The 21,168-nt window shown below is 45.2% G+C and overlaps 1 protein-coding gene across 1 annotated transcript in view; it reads right to left on the minus strand.

Annotated features, from left to right (window-relative positions):
* LRP1B (LDL receptor related protein 1B) overlaps positions 1-21,168 on the minus strand; it is a 3,669,685-nt gene that overhangs the window by 1,856,462 nt on the left and 1,792,055 nt on the right. The window contains exon 20 of the mRNA XM_086955170.1: positions 4,651-4,818. Coding sequence (XP_086811296.1) covers positions 4,651-4,818 — 168 coding nt within the window. The remainder of the gene's footprint in view (positions 1-4,650; positions 4,819-21,168) is intronic.

Consider the following 21,168-nt stretch of genomic DNA (forward strand, 5'->3'; position numbering starts at 1 on the left):
GATGAAAAAGTGAAAACTTTTTTTTGCAACTTTTCTACAATCTTAGTCACGAAATGATGACACTAATTTTTTTTTCTTGAACTGTAATGAACTGTCATGTTATTTTAATGGGAAAATTAAAGTTGTGCAAAGTAGAATGTCTCCTCTGTCCATAAAACATTTGCTCCGTCAACATAGTCATTTTTGCTGTTTTTCTCGTAGGGATGCGGGGAGGAGAGGTGCCATTCTGGCTGACTTGTGACAGTGCAAGTGTAATTACAGGCGAAAGGCAATCAGAATCCGAAAAAACATCAACGAAATAGCATTGTCAGCTCAAATGATACTCAGTCTGAAGAGATATTGATTTTCTAAAAAAAGAGGAATTATTTGTCCACCACTGAAAGGGCCCATGCGTTCCAATTAGGAGTCGACCACTGTGGTAACTGCCCTTCAGGATTCTCATGTGATGCTCATGGCAGTGCCTTTGGTACACCTGGTTTCTGGACACATGAAGGCAACATGAGAAGCAGAATGTAAATAGTTTTCTAAGAGCTCTGTCTACCTAATGAAGGTTCCACGGTTTACCCTGCATCTAACCCATCAGCACCAAATACAAGCCTATTGCTGAAGAGATTTAACTCTGTGATGTCAGATGCGCCACTGGATTACGCGATTCTGCGGCTGAAGCATTTTCTGCATAATTATGCTTTTTGCACGTTTGCTGCATAATCCTTCATCTGCTGCATATTCTACAGATTTTATCCAAAAAATCAGTGATCATGATATAATTTCTATTGCGTCAGTTACTTTGGTGAATTGATGTGCATGGAAGGGAAAGGGTGCAATGGAAACCGTTTGCTGGCAGGAGTTTGAACAGATAGAAGAAAGCATTCCCCTATTGGTATGGAGAACTTGCCTGGCAAACCAGTGATCCCACAAACCCTTCCACAGCGATACAGTGCTGCATCAAGGCCTTCATGTACAAAGCCATTTTATGATTGGTAGCGCTCCGAATCAGAAAATCAGAACCTTTCCGACTGCAAATTGGAATTTTATATTCACCAAACACAAATAGTGATTAGGTAACATGTGGTCTGAATTTTACCGAATTTCTAATTGGGAATAAATACAGATTCAGTATTTGGAAGGAGTACGATTAGGGCTGTGCATTAATGTGATCCAACCTAAATCTGATCGCAAACTATTAACATTTTACTAACTCCTCAAAGGAGGTGGTAAGCCATTTGCAAATCGGAAGGGGTCCATACGGGACCCCTTGTCCTTTGTAAATGTCCACAAAAACATTTTTTATGAGCCAGCAGCCTGCCAATATAAAAATAGGTGGTTTTTGCTGTTTTTCTTTTTTACTTTTTTTAAATGCATCCTGTTTTCTTTCAAGGAAAATGTACTGCATTTTTTTTAAAAGAATGCTCTATTTAAAAGATTTTAAAGACATGGTGGTCTGCTGACCTGAGAAGATTGTTATGGCTGTCAACGTAGCCAATCATAGTCGTTCTCAGTTTACAACCTACCTGATACATGTTGTAGGAAGGGGGAGGCTCTAGTTGGCGCAGTGCAACACTAGCGACAAGCAGGGACTCTCTCTTCCTCGTCAGGGCTGAGGGTTACCTTCCAGACAACCTCTGCTTACCCTCTCGGTAGTGTGGCTTAAGCAGTCGTAGGCTAATCCTTGGGGCACATAGGGTTAAACACTTGCAACAGTACACCTTCACAACCAACCCACCACACAACGAGACCAGACTGTATTCTTGTAAAAATATATCTCTTTATATAGACTTTACGCAGGCTTGTGAATACAGTCAATAACTTTACGGATACGGTTTGCAGGATATTAGCTTTAGGGTACCACAGTTCTTATCGTAGTTCTTGTGAGGCCCGTAGGCCGGCGTTAAACGAAGTTCTTTGTGGAGCCAGCGGCTTCCAGGGGATCTGTCCCACGTCGCGTTGCCTTCCCGGTGTCGCTGATCGTTGCGGCTCTTCTGCCGAGCAGGTCACTGGTCGTCCGGGGCAGCGGTGCTCTGTGGCGGCACGGTCCTCTCTTTGTCGTCCGCTCCGACCTTGGAGACGGTGGCTGTGCGGCGGTGACAAGTGGCAGTACGGTCCCCAAGTGCAGGACGTACTCAGCCAAATGTCGATGCAGCTGTGGGCTCACAGCTGGGCTGTCGGGCAGGCTACCGACCTTGTGGATTCCCGTAGGGCAATGGTCTGTCCTTGCAGGTGAGGGACGGCTCGCTATGCAGTCGCCTCGGTAGCTCGGACCGGACGGGTCCTCCTTTGCTTTGCTCTCGGGCTCCCAGCGCAGGTGTGGTCACGATGTTCGGGCCAGCGGCGGCTGGTCCTCACTGTGCTTCCGCTGTTGCTTTGGGCCCCGGTCACGGTGGTCGGGAGGGTGTGGATGCCTTAGAGGAGATTCCTCTTTGTCGGTGCTGCGGCGATGGTCAGTACCCGCAGTCGCTTTCTTCCAAGGGGGTTAGCGTCCACTGGTCCTGGGACGCTGGTCAGGGGGCAAGTTCAATTCCAAGCCCTTGGAGATCTCTTTGCAGAGTTTGGCACAAGTAGCACAAAAGTCTTTTCGTAGTCGTTTTGTCTTCCTCTCCTTCAGCAGCAAGGCACCAGACACAGGCAAGAGTCAGCACCCTTCCTTGTCTTCTCACGGTCCTTCTCGTAGGGCAGAGTCGTTCTGTGGCCCAAACTGGATCTAATTTTCAAGGAGCAGGGCTCCGTCTTTTATAGGCCAATTCCTTTGTTCTCGCAGGCCAGGGGGGCCTTGGCATAGCCACTCTCAGTTCTGGAGTACCCCGGCGGGTGTACTCCGGCTCCTGCTTTCAGTGTGAGGGGCAGGCGCATCAGACGCCCCACAGGAGGTGGAGCCAGCATTGTCCTGACAGGGGTGGCCAGAGTACCTTGTTGATGGGGGCTTCGCCCTTCCTGGGCCAGGTGCCGGCAGAGTCATCCGCCGCTCCCCAGGAGGGTGGAGCCAGCATTGTGGTGGCCGAGCACAGTGACAGTTCGAGTCAAGAGGCACTCCTACCTCCCACTAAGGTGTAATCTGCGCATTCACCACCTGTCATCCCTCCAGCCCTGTCACTCACACATCCCAGACAGTCGGATACACATACTGGCAGAGGCAACTGAAATGGTTAGGCAAGCAAATGCTAACTTTCTAAAAGTAGCATTTGCAAACCCAGGATATGGAAATAAACTTGCCTACAAGAAATATCTCATCATCCTGAGTTCAGGCATACTAAACTTGACTCACTACCATGCTCCTTGAACCTGCGGGGATTATAGGGTGTAATAATCCTCGCAGCTCAGTCTGGCCTAATGGAGCAGGTAGCCTTCAGCAGTGAAATACGGTCTTCGTTGTAAGTCACTACCAGGACAGGCCACGCACATCAGGGCTTGTCCTACCTTACACCTACAACGCACCCTGCCCGCAGGCCTACCATAGGGGTGACTAATATGCAGTCAAGGGAAGGGTCGGTGCGGGCAAGTGGGGACACTTGCCCAGCTAGCGTGACAGTACGAGACCGCACGCGGGTTCTGCGGTCGCAGTTCCCAGACACATCTTTACGGCTGCTTCGGTGGGTGGCGCAACCAGCGCTGCAGGCCCACCAGCAGTATTGGCATTTACAAGCCCCGGCACTCCCTCGTGCCCTTTACTAGGGACTGACAGCAAATCCAATGCACCAATCAGGAATACCAATCGTATATACAATTTACAGTAGGGAGCACTTGCACTGCGGCACGGATCAGCCGTGGCGCAGTGCCCTGAGTATCGGAAAACCAGCAAAACATCGGAGGCACATCAGCAAAACGTGGAAGGGAGACTCACGCCAAGGTGCCAGACTAAATAGCGACCCACTACGAATCAGAATTTTGAGAACCAACCTTTTAATACATAGATTAGTTCACAAAATACCAATGGATTAGTTACAAGCCGATGCGCAAATTGCAACCACTTCTAACAAATTCATTTTTGTACATTCCATTTAAAGAATCGCAAATTGTGAATTGTTATTTGTCACAATTCTACTGCAACTTATTTGCTAAAACTTGTTCCTTGTTTATTGCTGGCTTTTGGGTTGTCTGAAGACATTCTGACACTGAATGGATAAACAAAAGGACATGATTCATGACGATCGAACATCAAAGTAGGGATGTCTAGATAAAACCAGTAGAATGGCTTTAGAATACACTTGTTCAAGTCTTTCCGAGCCAAATACATCTTCTGTTCCATTTAGTGAACAGGATCATGCAGCACCAAGATGTTTTCCCTTTTATAGGGCACACGGGTTATTAATGACAGAGAAAATGGGTAACAGGTGTGCCTGGCGATAGCAAAGCGTTGTGATACAAGCTAATGTCATGAATTAATGAAAGGGCGAGCTGTACTTCATTTCGAAGGCCTCCGTTATCCAGCTGGCACCAGGTTTCCTGATTATCCTTCGGATCTAGGAATAAACCAACACATGTGCAAAAGGGGGGGGGGGAGGGGCGTATAGTTTGAAATAAAATGTAAGCAAGTGTGAGCTGCTGTTGTAATCATACTAGAGTGTCTGTAATAACCATAATATCCTTCACACGAAGTGGTATCGGACAGACTCATCGATTTTACAAAGGACACACGTTGGATTTGGTTTGACTTACCTGTTCTGGCGCAGTCAGGGTGCAATTCATCACTGTAATCACCACAGTCGTTGTCACCGTCACAAACCCAGTATCTCGGTATGCAGCGGTCGCTGGCGCACCGGAACTGGCTGTCAGTGCAGGAATGAGAGCAGCCCAGCTCGTCACTGCCGTCACCACAGTCGTCATCTGTAAAAGCAACACTTTCAATCATTAAAATAAATGAAAGAATCTCTGAGAAAATGTCCGAAAATGATATAATGATTTCAGTGGCAAAGTTCACAACTGATTAAATGAAAAGGGGTAACCCTGTGTCCCTCAGAACCTGGGTAGGTATGTAAATTGAGCAAAAGTGGTTCTGTCGGGTTTGGAGAACAACAACGTTATTAACAGCTATAAATGCGGTCTTAGATTTATAGCCTCTGACACAAAAACAACAAGCTTAATGAGTAAAGCATGTAGGAATCAATTGTTTCAACGTACTTAGTAAATAAGACATGAGTGAAACAAAATTGCATTATTCAAATATTTTATCCCAGAATGACTTCATTCATTGGTACATACAGTATCTTAATACGAACTGTCAATAACAATACAAAATGAGAAAAGTGACACAAATGCAGGGAATTCAAGTAGTGAGCATTATATACAGTGCAAACATATACATATGTACAAGTGGTGAAGTAAAAAATAGGCCAAAAACTTGTTACACAAACAAGAAATTCTATCTATCAAAGTATAGAGTCTTGTCGATGCTGGACCTAATAAAAAGCGTTGACGTTTCGACCTTGTGGTGCCCCAGTTGGAGGTCACGGCGGGTCTTTCTCAAGACAGGCAGAGGGGATGATAGTCTGAAATTAAATAAGCAGTGTGTCAAAGAGGCACTAGGTGCAGCATATTAAATGGATGCACCTGTAGGGTTATCAATACTCACCCTACTGAAGGCCAGTTAATTAGCGAGGACAGGATGAGGGGGGCGCAATGGCCTGAAATCTGTGGAACAGGAGCAGTCCCAGATTAGTTACATAAAGTGACTAAGGGTGCCCATTGCGTGTTTAGTGAGTACGAGATTACCAGTCAGTGAAATCTGTGGAATTCGTATAGCGTGTGTTGGGTGCCCATTCCCTGAATGATGCGTGCAGGCTTACCGTTCAGTGAGTGAAAGTTAAAAAAGTACATGTCCGTGCCATCAAGTGACTCGGTGAGGCAGGACGGGGGTGAAATCACACAGGTCGTGTGATGGGTGGCAGCCGGTGCAGCTAGAAACTCGGGGCCTCATTTATGACAAATGACGCATCTCTACGTGAAAGCAGCGATGCGTCACTTCTCAGTGCGCCTTCTTTGCGTCATTCCTGATGCGTCATATTTAATGTATGATGCATCATGTCGCAAGGAGTTACAGATACGTCAGTATTTCTGACGTATCTGTAAGCGCAAAAGTGACGCATTGCTGGAGTGTGTCACAAAAGTGCCGCAACTCCAGCAAAGCGTCCTTTCACATGGGGCAAGCCCCATGTGAAAGGGCTTGCGTCAGTCTTACGCTTGCTGTGAAGCAGGCGCAGGATTTTGACGCAACGGTGTCCTAAAAGTGACGCAGAAAAATCTCATAGATTTCACTGCGTCACTTCTACGACCCTTCCTTGCGTCAATACGCCCCCCCTTGCATACATTATACCTGGCGCAGGTATAATGTGGCGCAGGGGTTTACAAAGTGACGCATCTACCTAGATGCGTCACTTTGTAAATATGACGCAACAAGGCGCATTCTTTACACCACTGGTGCGTCACAAAAAGTGATGCACCGGTGGCGTAAAACTGACGAAAGGCCTCATAAATGAGGCCCTCGGCTAGGAGCTGTGCCTAACCTATAGGTGACAGGGGAGGGTATTAAAGTGTTGGCTGTTTAAAAGGGTCATTGAGGGGGTGCTATACAGTGATCTAAGACGCCGCATTGTGAATGGCGGTCGAAATGGGCTTAAGGGTGATCGCGGTGGATCCGTTTTATAAAAACCCAAGCGTGAGCCAAAACGATTACTGCTGTGAGCCGAAAAGATTGCTGCCATGCATACGGGGCTGTGAGGGCGTCTCGTGAGTGTTACCTTATGGGGTTTGAGCGAATCCGTGAGACATCCAGGAGGGCGAACGTCCCATCCTAGACCTACTCCGAGTCAGGTGGGGGCCGGAAATGGGAGCCCGGTTAAATCTAGAAACCGACGTGGCCGCGAGGACGCGTGCACGTCAATGGAGACGCCGGTGAGTTGCTAGGCAACGTCTTCATGCACTGTAACACAAAGGCTGCGTGGGTTCGTCATCGGGTGACGAACGGGAGTGTTTGTGAAAAGTGATCGTTATTTGGAAGGGATGAGGAGTTTAAAAAGTTTTAGGATTAAAAATTACCAGGAAATGCCATGCAAATATGACCTCATGGCACAGTGTTAGATTTCACAAAGTGACAAGGTTAGGTTTCACATAGTGACAAGGTTATACAATGAATGCGATGGGTTACAAACATAAGGGTTACAAGCTGTCCTAAGTCTCGTAATACATTGAGCATTAGTTGTGGTAAACAGTATTCAACGAAAAGCCAAGATGTGAAACATTGCTTATGTAGACCATTTAGGACACAATTATCCCGAATACATCATGTTCATGCAATTCCAACGAAAAACATTAACAGCTTGCTAATTGAACAAGGGATAGGGTGGGTCAGTTGTTCAAAAGAGTCTATCTCTAACCGTAGCTAGGGGGCCCGAGTAAAGTACCCTAGGGGTTATAATAGACCCATTTGTTTCGCTATCTCTTCTTGCTCATTTAACCCATTGGCAACTGTGTTAAGATTGTGTATCCACTTGCATTCTTTTCTGCTAAGGGCTGTTGTAAGTGAACCACCTCGAGGGTTTGCACATATTTTTTCACTACCCTCCATCTCAAACTGTCTGGTGTGTGATTGTGGGCAAGGAAGTGTTCCACCAAGGGTGCTCCCTGTGTTTTACATCTGATCTTGCTCATATGCTGCAAGATTCTCATCTTCACTTTCTGGGTGGTTTGACCGATGTATGGAATGTCGCAGGGGCATAGAATGATGTATATAACATTTGTGGTATTGCAGTTAGTTAAGGATGGCGCTTTGTAAGTTCTTCCGTTGTATAACAGTGCCTGACCATCTATGCATTGTGGGCACGCTTTACAAGTGCCACATCTGAAATGGCCCGTAATTGGCAGCAATCCAAATAGATCACGTATATCTGGTGGTTTTGGGGGTTCCAGGAATGCTTTGACAACATTGTCCTTGATGTTTCTTCCACTTTTTAATGCGAATAGTGGGATTTCTTCCGTCTGCAATTCAGATGCAACCAGGTTCCAATATGTTCAGATAATTTTCTTGATATTGTTGCTCTTAAGATTGAATGTTGTGACGCATACTATGTTGTTTGTGGCTGCTGCCTTCTCTTTTGGACTGAGTAGTTGCTCCCTGGGGCAGTACCAAGCCCTCTTCTTAGCACGTTTGAGCAAACCCAGCGAGAAAAACCACGGTCCCTCAGGCGTTTGGTGAGATCTTCCGTTTCTCTGAAGAAATCAACCCCTCTGGTACAGTTACGCCTTATTCTCAGATACTGTCCGAACGGCAAATTGTCACGTAGATTCCGTGGGTGGTGGGATCGGTACTGTAACAATGTGTTCCTTTCAGTTGGTTTTCTGTAAAGGTCACAGTAGAGCAGGTCGTTTTCCACTTTGAAGGTGATATCCAAAAAGTCTATGTTTAAATGGTTATAGTTCATTGTGAATTGTATGTCCGTACTACTTTTCATTTAGCCATTTGAAGAATTCATGCAATTGAAGTTCCGTGCCAGTCCAAATCATTATCACGCCGTCAATGTATCTTTTCCAGACATCTATGGAGTTGATGAATGGATTGGCGCGTGAGTATAAGTGTTGCTCCTCATAGTGAGCCATGTAAATATTAGCCAGGCTTGGAGCATAGGTCGCGCCCATGGCTACTCCTTTACATTGGAAGTAGAATTGTTTCTTGAATATGAAATAGTTCTTTGTCATGATGATTTTCAAGAGATGGACCCAGAACTGAGTGGGTATCCATTGGGGTGCCGGACGTGTATCCAGTGCCATTTTGACAACATCAAGTGCCTCCGTCTGGGGAATTGATGTGTAGAGCGATGATACATCCAGTGTGACAATGAACTGGGCGTTGATGTTGAATGGTTGGTCTTCTAGTAGTTGTATAAGGTGCATAGAGTCCCTTACAAATTACTTTGTTTGATGAACCAAGGGTTGGAGAAAATAATCAATGAATTAGTTGGCTGGATCCAGTACTGAGCCACACCCAGATATGATGGGTCTCCCTGGTGGTTCGGTAAGCCTCTTATGCACCTTTGGCAAGGTATAAATAGTAGATATCCTTGGTTCCTTGTTGATCAGGAACTCCTTCTCTGGTATGCTGAGGAAACCTTCACAAACTCCCAGTTCTGCCCGTGTTTCAATAAGAGCCCTGATCTCCAATGTGGGGTCTCTGGGTGTGGTGTGGTAGTTTTCTTGTACTTGGAGTTGTTGTTCAATTTCCTCAATATAGTCAGTGGTATTTTTTACCACTACTGCACCACCCTTATCAGCCGCCTTTATGATAATAGAGTTGTTTGTGCTCAAGTCCCTTAGTGCTTGTTTCTCCTCCTTGGTGACATTATGCTTAATATATTGTTTTGCTTCAAGTGATTCCATAACTTCCTGCATGACGATTTGCTCAAGAGCCATGATGCGCTGGCTCATACAATAGGTGCCTGGCGTGAAGGTAGATACTGGTTTGAATGGTGTAGCAGACAGTTTAGGTTCGTAGGAGTTCCTCCCGAAGTAGTACTTTAACCTCACTTTGCAGAAGAATTTTTGTAGTTCCAATTTTGTTGTAAATGAATCTGGTCTGTTAGTCGGGACGAATGATAGTCCCTTCCTGAGTATGTCTTTTTCCGCCTTGGTCATCCTATAGTTCGAAAGGTTTAGGATTGGGTCAGGGTGGTCTCCTGAGGGATCATGTACGACAGTTGCATTCACTGGGTCTTCAATGGTGGCATGGGGGGCTCTCACAACTGGTTTCATAATGGTGATGATTTTAATACTGACAGCTATTTCTGCAACACCAAATGTGTTGTGGGTCTTGAAACACAGACTGTTGCATGTCTGTGGATGAGTCTGCAGTGCAAACAGTGATGAACACTGGCTTTATGTAAAATGTATGCTCAGGTACTCACAGTATTACTTATAAGTTCCATGCTGGGTATGCTGAATACGTAAGCTACTGTTAGTCCTCACATCCTAGACGTGGCCTTTCCCTAACTTTATACCATCGCTCCCTGATTTTTGTTAAACTCATTATTGTTGGTATTGGGACTCTGCTCACATTACCACTGCAAACCAGTGTTAAAGTGATTGTGCTCCTTCTCTAAAACATAGTTATTTATTATTTTTAATTTTGTGTATTTTATAAAGCGCACAGCTACCCCAACGGGGCGTCCGGGCGCCAATTGAGCAGACAGCAGATGGTCCAAAACAGAGACTTACAAGCAGAAAAGAAAAGTTTTAAGGGATCTGCAGAATTCAGGTTCCGACTGAATCATGCAGAGGTGAAGCGGAAGTTTGTTCCAGCGCTGGGTGGCACACACTTTGAAAGTTTTACCTCCAGATCGTGCTTTTTTAAACCTAGGAGTGACTAGTAAAAGTTTGGTATTAGAACGGAGAACTCTGGAATTACTGTATGGACGGAGGCTCGACCAAAGATGGGCTAGTCCTTTGCCTTTGGTAGTCCGATAGGCCAAGGTCATGGCTTTGAACTCAATTCTTTTGGAGATGGGGAGCCAGTGCAGTTTGCGCAGGTAAGGGGAGATGTGTTGTCTAGGTGAAATGCCACCGACCAAACGGACAGTGGCATTTTGCACTGTCTGAAGTCTGTGGCACAGTCCAGCTGTCAAACCCAGATAGAGACCGTTAGCATAGTCAAGATGGGAGGTTATGAGCGCATGGACTATGGTTTTGCGGTTGTTGCTGGGCAGGTAGTTTATAAGCTTTTTTTATAATTTTAATTTTGGAGAAGCAGGCAGCAGAGACTGTTTGTACCTGATAAACAAAGTACAAACGGTTGTCCCATCTGACCTCCAGGTTTCTAACCGAGTACTTAGGGAGAGGGGCCTGGCTCAGATCTTCCGGCCACCACAGATTGGTGTTTAATGGAGAAGGTTGGTTGAAGACCCGGACCTCGGTTTTTCCAACGTTGAGTCTGAGAAAGATAAGATCCATCCATTTTGCAATATTCCTAAGGCATAACATTAGGGAGTCGAAAGTGGTGGATGAAGGATCATTGTAGGAGAAAAGGAGCTCGATATCGTTAGCATATGATGTTATTTTAATGCCCGACTGAGAGATCATTTCCGCCAGAGGGGTAAAATAAACATTGAAAAGGAGCGGACTCAGCAAGGACCCCTAAGGGACACCCCATTTAAGTGGCCTAACTGAGGAGGTGTAGAGGGGAGTGTGAACCTGTTGTTTGCGGTCAGAGAGGAATGAGGCAATCCAGTTGAGAACCCTACCCTGGACTCCAATGGATCTCAGCCGTTTCAGCAGGATTGGGTGAGAGATGGTGTCAAATGCTGCTGACATGTCCAGCAGCACTAACACCGCCCCCGAACCCCGGTCAAGTGTCTATCGCACAGAATCCGCCATTTCAATCAGGGCCGACTCTGTGCTGTAGCCCTAGCGAAATCCATGCTGAGAATCATGAAGGAGACCCTTGGACTCTAAAAAGCTGGCAAGTTCTTGATGGGCCAGCTTTTCCAAGATCTTAGCTGGGGTGGGGAGAAGGGAGATCGGCCTATAGTTTCCCGGGGTCTCTGGATCCGCATTAGCTTTTTTCAAGATAGGGACTAGAAATGCGTGTTTCCAAGCCTCTTGATAAATGCCCGATCTCAGGGAGGCGTTCCATATGGAATTAAGATGGGGGTTGAGGAGTGCTGCTAATGCTTTATATTGTTTTGCTGGCCATGGGTCAATGGGAGAGCCAGATTTGCATTTAAGCAATTCCTGGAGGGAGATGTCTTCGGATATTTCAGAGAATTCCGTGAGGACTGATGCAGAGGTTTGATTAGCCATCAGTTCCTCCTCAATATTAGGGCTGTCCTTGGTAGGGAAAGAGGCATAGATAAGAGCAATTTTCTCTTCGAAGAACTCAAAGAGTTAAGAGCAGAAAGACTGAGACACAGGTTGGCGCTGATTCAAAGCCTGCGGATCTAACAATTTTGAAGATCGCTCTGGGGGCTTTGCTAGCTTTATCAATTCTATCTGATAGAAAGCTTCTTTTGTGTTTTATAATAAGTTTGTGGTATTCTTTCATGGCTGTCTGGTACTCATTTTTACTTTCTGTCGAATACTTCAGTCTCCAGCAGCATTCCAATATTTTGCAGGCGGACTTTTTTTGTCTCAATTCCTCCAAATACCAGGGGGCTGCGGGTGAAGACCTGATGGTTTTAATCGGTCTAAGAGGGGCCAGTGAGTCAATCACTTTGCCCACCCACTCATTAGGTTGGAAACACTTGAGTCAAGGTCAGAGGCTGGAGGCCGACATGAGTCTTTTAAGTAATCTTGTAGGGATTCTGGGGTGATTTTACTCCAGTTTCTACCGAATTCCATAGGGGTTAAAAAGGGTCTATCATGATGAGTCATATGAAAAGAAAAGGGAATGAGATAGTGATCAGACCATATAACTGGTATGGGTTCCTTAACCAAGATGTCGGAGAGATTAGAGCATATTAAATCTAACATGTGACTGGCTCTGTGTGTGGGGAGAGCTACTAGTTGGATAAGATCACAGGCTGCCAAAGTGGAAATAAAATTCGAACTAAGAGGGCAAGTAGCATCATCTGCATGAAGGTTAAAGTCCCCTAAAATCGTGAAATTGGCATACCGCGCGCTTTTGGATTACATAATCCGTCAGGGCTGGTATATAGGAGGAGCTGGAGTTAGGGGGACTATAAATCAAGAGGCCAGCACAGTAAATAGAGGCCGACAGTTTGATGCAGAAGGGGAGGCCTTCCATGTAATCAATTTGATCATAACGGGGAGAAATGATCATTCATTTGGTTTTATAAATAACAGCCACCCCACCCCTATAGTTACATTGGATTATATCCAATCAGCATAATTAATTTATTTGTAAGTCCCTAGTAAAGTGTTAATACCTGTGCCCATCGCCTGCATATTAACTGCATATTAACTGCGACTAGTTGGCCTGCAGCACTGATTTCCCAACCCACCTAAGAAGCACTTTTAACATGCCTCATGCCATTGCAGCCTGTGCGTATGCAGTTTTAAACTGTCATTTAACCTGGCAAAATTATCCTTTTGCCAGCCCCAAAACGTCCCTTTTAATACATACGAGTCATCCCACAAGTAAGCCCTGGACAGCCCCAAAGGCAGGGTGCAGCGTGATTAAAAAGTTGGGCATGTACATTTTAGTTTTACATGTCCTGGCAATGAAAAAGTTTAAATTGTTGTTTTTCACTACTGCAAGTCTACCTCTCCCGTATGCAAACCAGTCTTGAGTCTGCTCCCCATTGGAACAGTCTGGCCAAAACTGTTGGTCAAGGTCTTCCGTGGACCAGAAACAAGCATCTTGGGACCGGTTTCGGGGTATCACCCCTCATCAGCCAGGCTAGCTTGAATCCAGTGGCACAGTGAGCATGGGTCCCTCATCATGGCATACCCTTCCAACTTAGGGTGACAAAAACAAAAAGAGAACTACGGATGGATGGTATGATGAAAAAATCAAACAATCAAGCACAGTTACTTCTGGGTTCACACAGATCACATACAGATGGCTAATGCAGATGAGGGTGAGAATACCAAACTGTTGATGCGGTCTCTCCCTACAGGGAATAGACTTCATGGTAGAACAACGCCTTGGAACCGACCAGTCCAATACTGAGTGTCTCACCAGGTTCACCTGCCTTAGTGAAGAGGACTCTCAACGGGTTGGGTAGTTCTCCCCACTTTCAACTGTGGGGACACCTGTTAGGCCTGACATTTTTTGCAAGGTTATCCCCTATGTTTTTGCCTCCAGACGCTTGATTTTGCTGACTTCGTTTGTGGTGGCCTTGGTACATTTCACCACTGCTAACCCGTTCTAAAGTGCTGGTGCTCATTCTCCCAAAACCTGGTAGCATTGGATTATGCTCAATAGGCACATTTAATTTATTTGTAGGGCCCAAGTAAAGTGCCTCTACCTGTGCTCAGGGCCTGTAAATTAAATGCTACTAGTGGGCCTGCAGTACTGATTATGCCACCCACTTAATTAGCACTTTAAACACGTCTTATGCCTGCCATTTCAGCCTGCATGTGTGCAGTGTTAAACTGTCATTTTGTTCCGGCGAAATAAACCCTTTGCCAGGCCAAAACCTTCCTTTTCAAAACAGATAAGTCACTCCTCAATTAGGCCCTGGTGCAGCCACAAATGCAGTTAGCAGTGTATTTAAAAGGTTGGGCTTATACTTTAAAGTTTTAAATGTCTTGGTAGTGAAAGACTCTTACATTAGTTTTACACTATTGCAAGGCCTACCTCTCCCGTAGGATAACATTGGAATTGTTTTTGTGTTATAAGTCCAATTTCCAAATGGGAACATGTAAATGTTTCATGTTTGGTGTCTGTGGAATTGCAATTTAAAATCCTAATTTAGGGTCTGATTTTAAATTGCAACTCTGAAAACGGCTCTTTCAAAAAGTTTACATATTCTTGCCATAGCCATTTGGCACCTGCAGCTTGTCTCTGAGTCGCATGACTGGGTGTGGGTAACACTTATGCTTTGTGTATTGCTCCTAGACAGCCACTCTCTCTGGGGCATGTAGGTGTAACTGGATAGGCCATCACTGGTAGCAAGGGAGGGAGGAGCTGGACAACTCAGCCCTATTTACACCTGAATAGGCTTTTTCCTGTCTCTACACAAAGGGCTGCATACCGGCTCTAGTTAGTCGTGCGCCAGGGGTAGCAAGACAGGGTACATGTACAATTCAAATGCATACCTCCAGAAACTTTTCCCCACTTCAAAGGCACAACTAGGTATAAACACTGGACATCAGACACAAACTTTTCAGTGTACTTCTGGACCTGTGGATACTCTGCCAGGAAGAAGGACTGATGCATTGCTACTAAGATTGCCACTCGGCTGGACTGCTGCTCTGGAGGAACTGCTGCCCTGCTGTGCTGACCTGATGCCTGCTGCCTTCTTGCTTGGTTGGGTAGGATTGGACCTGTATCTCTTGAACCCAGAACCCAGAGAGACTCCAAAGCCTAGTTGCCTGGCCTCCTGATCTCAAACCTCTGGTACTAAACAGGCGTCCAACCATCTTGCATCTGCACCTGGACTCTGCGATCTGTGATTCTTTCCTGCCAAGTGGGGCCACCACAGTCACAGTCCCTTGGAAGTGGGTTTATGATGCTCTGGCAGCCTCTTTGGATTCAGAAAACACATTGGAGGTAGAAGTTCTTTGTTAGACTCTACCTGTCTGATTTTCTTGTAGCACTAGGGTGCATTTTATAGGAGGTGCTTGGCTCCTGCACCACACTCAGTGGCCATCTTCAAAGGCTGCGCTATATTTTTGAACATTGCTCATTTTATGTTTTATTAGCATTTCTCACTGTTATTTTGCTTGGTTTTCTGTTACCAGTAACTGCTTCCCAAAAGGGAGCTTGTGGAGTGTAGTAAGGGTTGCTGGACCCCTGTTTGATCATGTTTCCCCCTCATTGTTTTTATTGTTAGCACCAATGCTGGATGCCGTGCTTTAAAGCAAGCTCTACAGCATGTTCATGCTGCCACATTTGATGTAGACTTTCTCTGTTAGACTCTACCTGTCTAATTTCCTTGTAGCACTAGCGCGCATTTTACAGGATGTGACTGGCTCCTGCACCTCACTCAGCCACCATCTTCAAAGGCTGTGCCTTCATTAATAAACATCATTCGTTTTATTGTTTATTAGAAATTCTCACTGCTATTTCGGTTGCTGTTCTGTTACCAGTAACTGCACACCACAAGGAAACTTGTGGAATGTAGTAGAAGTTGCTGGACACTTGTTTGATTGTTTATTTCCCCCTCACTGTTTTTATTGTTAGTGCTGAATAGCGCTCATCGCCAAGCCTGCCTGACATGCCATTTGAAGCCGGTCTTTAAATCAAGCTCTACAGCACGTCTGCACAGCCAAATTGGAGGTAGGCATTCTCTGTTAGACTCTACCTGTCTGATTTCCTTGTAGCACTAGCATACATTTCATAGGAGTTGCCTGGCTTCTGCCCCACAATCAGCTGTCATCTTCAAAGTCTCTGCCTTCTTTTCAAACATTTTTGTTTTATGTTTTATTACCATTTTCACTGTTATTTTGGTTGGTTTTCTGTTACCAGTAAGGTCATGGGTGCTTGTGGAGTGTAGCAGTGGTTGAAGGACCTTTTTTGAGTCAATTATTTCCCTGCACTCTTTTCTTTGGTAGCGCCAAATAGCACTGATCAAAAGGCCCCCCTGACATGCCAATGGATGCCGGGCTGTAAATCAAGCTCTGCAGTGCATCCTTGCAGTGGGCGCTACATAAGCACGCCAAAGGCACGCCTAAGGCAAACCTGTCTGCGCTCGTCCACGCTAGGATGGTGCTCCGCTTCAGCACCCCTGCCCCCCACCCTGAATGCTGTTCCAATTTAGTTAGACCTCTTAGAGGCATTGACATGGTCAATCATAATTTATTGATTGACAGTCTTCGTTCCATTGGGATCAGGGTAACAGCACTTGCCCTTTTGAAAAAAAGATTTGGGGAAAAAGAGCAGTTTATACCCTTGGACAAATTAACTTCACCCCCATTTTCACAACCTTGTTGTGTACTGCAGGGTTCCATCCTAAGCCCCACTCTTTTAAATGTTTACATGTCCCCTTTGACTAGTCTTGAAAAATCCACTGGTTTTTCAGTGATATCTTATGTTGACAATACCAAGATTGTCATCTCAGTGGCTAGAAACCCTGAGTACATGGTAACTAGAGTCTACAATTGCATCTTGCAGGTCAGAAGATGGATAAATGAAAACCTTTTAAAGCTTAACTTGGGTGAAACTGAAGTACTCTTGTTTGGAGAGAACATGTCTTTTGGTCTTCTAACTGGTGGCCTAAAATATTAGGGGCCATATGTAGGTAAATACTATTTACCGATTCTAAAACACCGAATTTTACAGTTTCAGTATTTCAGAATCGGTAAATGGTATGTAGGTACTGATTCGGTAATTGTTACCGAATCAGTAAAATTCAGTAAATATTGATTCAGTATTTACCGATTCGGTATTCCCCATTCATTCCTAGGGGCCTGGAAGCCCATAGGAATGAATGGAAATTACTGATTCCGTAAATACCGAATCGGTAATAGGGGGAAGACTTACAAGTGTCCCAGGGTGTCACATTGACACCCTGTTGCACCCCTGAATAGTGCATGGGTGCACATGTGGCACACATACATGCCCCAAGGGCTTGTATGTCTTTTCCACATGGCACTTTTGGAAAAGCACAAATTAGCTTTTTTCCAGGTTTTCGATATTTACCACCAACTTGTAGTTGGTGGTAAATAATGAATCCTTAAATGACAAATGCACTCACTTGAGTGCTCCCTACATTACGGATTCGGTAATTTACCGAATCGGTATTTAAGAATTCGGTCATTTACCGATTCCTTAAATTACCGATTCGGTAAATTACCGAATCCTTAAATTAGGCCCCTACATCTCAAATGCCTAATACCAGTCGGTAACGGACGAAATTCGGTAATTTCGGCCGTTACCGACCGCTATTGGGCTTCCTACATCTGGCCCTAGGAACTTTACCCACACCAGTATCGAAGGTCAATAATTTATGAATTTTTTTCAACACCAATCCCTCATTCAAAAATCAGAATAAATGCAATAAATTCTTCCTCCTTCTTCAACCTGAAATTACTCAGGAATTGTTTCCTATTCATTCCTTATGAGCTGCAGGAAACAATAGTAGCAGATCTTTTTCTGTCTAAATTGGACTGCCTAAATGCTCTCTTCATTAGCCAGCAGTAAAAAAAAATTGCATATCTTACAGAACACAGCAGCTCAACTCTTATGTGGGATCCCTAAACATCAGTTGGCCAACAAAGCTTTTACCCAACTACACAGGCTCCCCATAAAGAATCATATTGATTTCAAGGCTTTGTGCATCGCGTTTCATGCACTTCATATCACAGTTCCCGACTATCCTAAATGCAGGTTACAGTAGTATGGCCCATCAAGTGCCTTATGATCATCCACAGCTAATCATGTAGTAGCCCCAAGATTTAGACTGGTATACTGGGGTAGCAGATGTTTTGTGACCTGGACATCCAAACTCTGGAACACCCTTCCATCTCACCTAAAACATTTGACAGACTTGCTTCCTTTTAGGATTGGGCTTAAAACATGGCTTTTTAGTCAATAGGTTCTACTTTACACACCAGCTTGGATCTTTCTTTTCGTTATCTTTTCATCTCATCTCCTTCAATAGGTTTATTTTAGCGCCTAGAAGCCTTTGGCCAAATACTGACATTGCATCACATCTCTTCGGAACCACCACATTCCTCTAACTGCCGAATGAATCCTTGGCTCAGGCCCTCATAACCCTCACCAACAGCAGCCTAGACGACAATGTGGATGTCCGCTTTGCAGCTGTGTCAGCTCTTCGAAACTGACACATCTCCCAACTGTGTGCTTCAACCTCACCATCAAACTTCTCAACAAAGGTCCTGTCGACAAGATACTCAATGACAATGCTGGCCCTCTCATTGCATCCTCGCCGCATCTCAAAACCGACGCATCCCTTTGGCTGAGTGATACATCTTCGACACAGATCCTCGCAATGCTCCACAAACCTTCAATTAAGGTACATGGTGAAGGGGCCTAACTGGGTCCATGTAGCTGGCCCACGTTCCATTGTGGTCGGTCTGAGCTTGTGTCTTTGACCCGGTCTGGTACAGCGACATATCCACATTTGGCGTTTTATTCTTTTTTGGCGCTATTTTTGCTTAAACCTTAAAAATGAATAGCTACAGTTCAACTGATTAGATTTTTGTCATTTTGGTCTTGATTTATTTATTATTGAAAGTTTTATTTTTCTAACGTGGTGTGAGATCCTTGTTGTTTGGTGTTTTTCTTTTATTACTGCTTGAAATATTGCAAAAATACTTTAAACATTGCCTCTAAATTGCACAAATATTTTACTCAATGACTTTAAGTTAAGCCTGGCTGCTCTGTGCCAAGATACCCGAGGCTCAAGCACAGCTTAATTTAGGGTTGGCTTGTGCCTCACCCTAATAAGGATTGCGGTTGCTGCTTAACCAGGGATCCCACCCCTAAAAACCAACAGCCCAATTTCTCATACCTTCACATGGCTAAAATTAAACTACATCTAATTGGTAATTGGTGGTAAGTGGGCGGTGGTAGAGCCCACTAGCTGCTGCTACGATCTTTACCTTCAGACTGGTGTTTTTTTTAATGAATTTGCTAATACTGCATTTGTTTTAAATTGCGCATTATTTTTAGTGTTGACTTCTTACCTGGGTGCTAGAAGCTGCCAGTGGGAGGGGGGGCTGACATTACCCCAACTGTGCCCGTCCGCGACCGGTCGGGACCGGGGCCACAACCCCTGGACAAAATACGGCTAGAGTCCAGTGGAGCTTTAATCAACTCTATGAGCTCTGTCCCAAGATAGCCAGCGTGTGTTGCCATGGTATGAAGGCAGACCTTGGGGCGAGTTGTGAACACTGCCCATTTAGCTACAGCATGGCAGGCAAGATACAGCAAAGAACAACAGGGCTCTCCTGTGGTCTGCTTAACTCTATATCAATGCGTAAACACAAACTAGACATCTACGATCTACTCGTAGTCAAAAAGCTGGACCTCCTTTTTCTTACTCAGACCCGGTTGGACTCCGATCCCGAGCCCAAAATTGTCGAGGCCCTTCCCATGGGGTACATGATTGTTAGGCTGGACAGGGCATCTGGTAGAGGTGGCGGGATAGCTATTATGTTTAAACATCCGCTAAGCCATCACCATAGCGGACAATGAGGCAGGCGCATTCACAATTAGGGTTAGCCCGCACCTTACTGTGAAAAGACTTCTGGTCTATAGACCTCCTGGCCCACATGCACGCTTTGTTTCCAGCCTGTTGGAAGGTATAACGGAATCTGCCCTACGGAAAGATAAATTCCTTTTGTTGGGGGACCTTATAAGCACTTGGAGAATCCCTTCGATAGGGGGGCTGTAGATTTGTACAAGGAACTACAGTCACTGCAACTAGGCCTGAATTCCAAGGCCCCTACCCATCAGCATGGTCACTTACTAGACCCAGTATTTGATAATTGGGGCGAAGTTGAAGTGAGTATTCCTATCCCTATCCCCTGGACCGATCATTTTTTTGTTCCCTTTTTAATAAAGGTCCCAGAACCCAGAGCCCCCGAGCAACCTGTGTTAAACCACCCGTGGCGCAAATGGGTTGGCTTTTCTCGGTTGAAGTTTAATGAAGCCCTGACTAAAGGATGGCATCCGGGGGTATCGATGTTGAAACAGCATGTCATAATCTAGATAGACGCATAATAGAAGCCCTTGATAGTGTAGCTCCTCTGCATTTGAATAAAACAGTGAAAAGACCTAAAAAATCTGCTCCTTGGTACAACGATGATCTGCGCCTAGCTAGGAAAGAATGCAAATGCTTAGAGAGGTTGTGGAGGATGGCCTTCCTCAGTCAGGCCAAGTTGGAGTATCATAATAAGCGGAGAACAAACCATGGGCTAATTAGACGGGCCAAAGCCGCTTACTATACTGAAAGAATTAGGGCAGCAGGAAACTCCACTAAGGAACTATTTAAGATCTATAGGGAGATTTCCACATTGACATCGTCTACTATCCCTATGGATAGTTCGAAGGAATCCTGCGACCGCATCGCGGGGTTCTTTGCAAAGAAAGTGGAAAAAATATACTCTTCTTTTCTGGGAGCCAGGAAACTAGGCGCAGAGTTTGTGGAAGTGATGGGAGATGGTGGGGGAAACCGGAGGCTGGACAGTTTTACTACGCCTCCCCCTGAGTTGCTCTGCAAGATTTGCAGCTCCATAAATTATTGCTCACCCAGGGATCCAGCCTCACCAAAACTGCTAGGGGAGAGTTTTGCTATTCTTGAGCCTTATATCAGGCATATCCTAGATGTATCTTTCAGCATGCACAAGGGGCCTGATGGCTGGAAGCAGGCTGTAGTTCTTCCACTTCATAAGAAGCCTAACATCAACATGGAGAAATTTGATAACCTCCGCCCTATCTCGTTGCTACCTTATTTAGCAAAAGTGTCCTAGAAGGCTGTAAACCTACAACTTATGGCCTACGTGGAGGAAACCAACCTTCTCCATCCTACGCAGTTTGGTTTTCGGTCACTCCACTCTACAGAGTCAGCCTTACTAATGGCCACTGAGGCCATTCGGCAG

This window comes from Lissotriton vulgaris, chromosome 2_1 (assembly GCF_964263255.1).
Source record: "Lissotriton vulgaris chromosome 2_1, aLisVul1.2, whole genome shotgun sequence".
Classification (NCBI taxonomy): Eukaryota; Metazoa; Chordata; class Amphibia; order Caudata; family Salamandridae; genus Lissotriton; species Lissotriton vulgaris.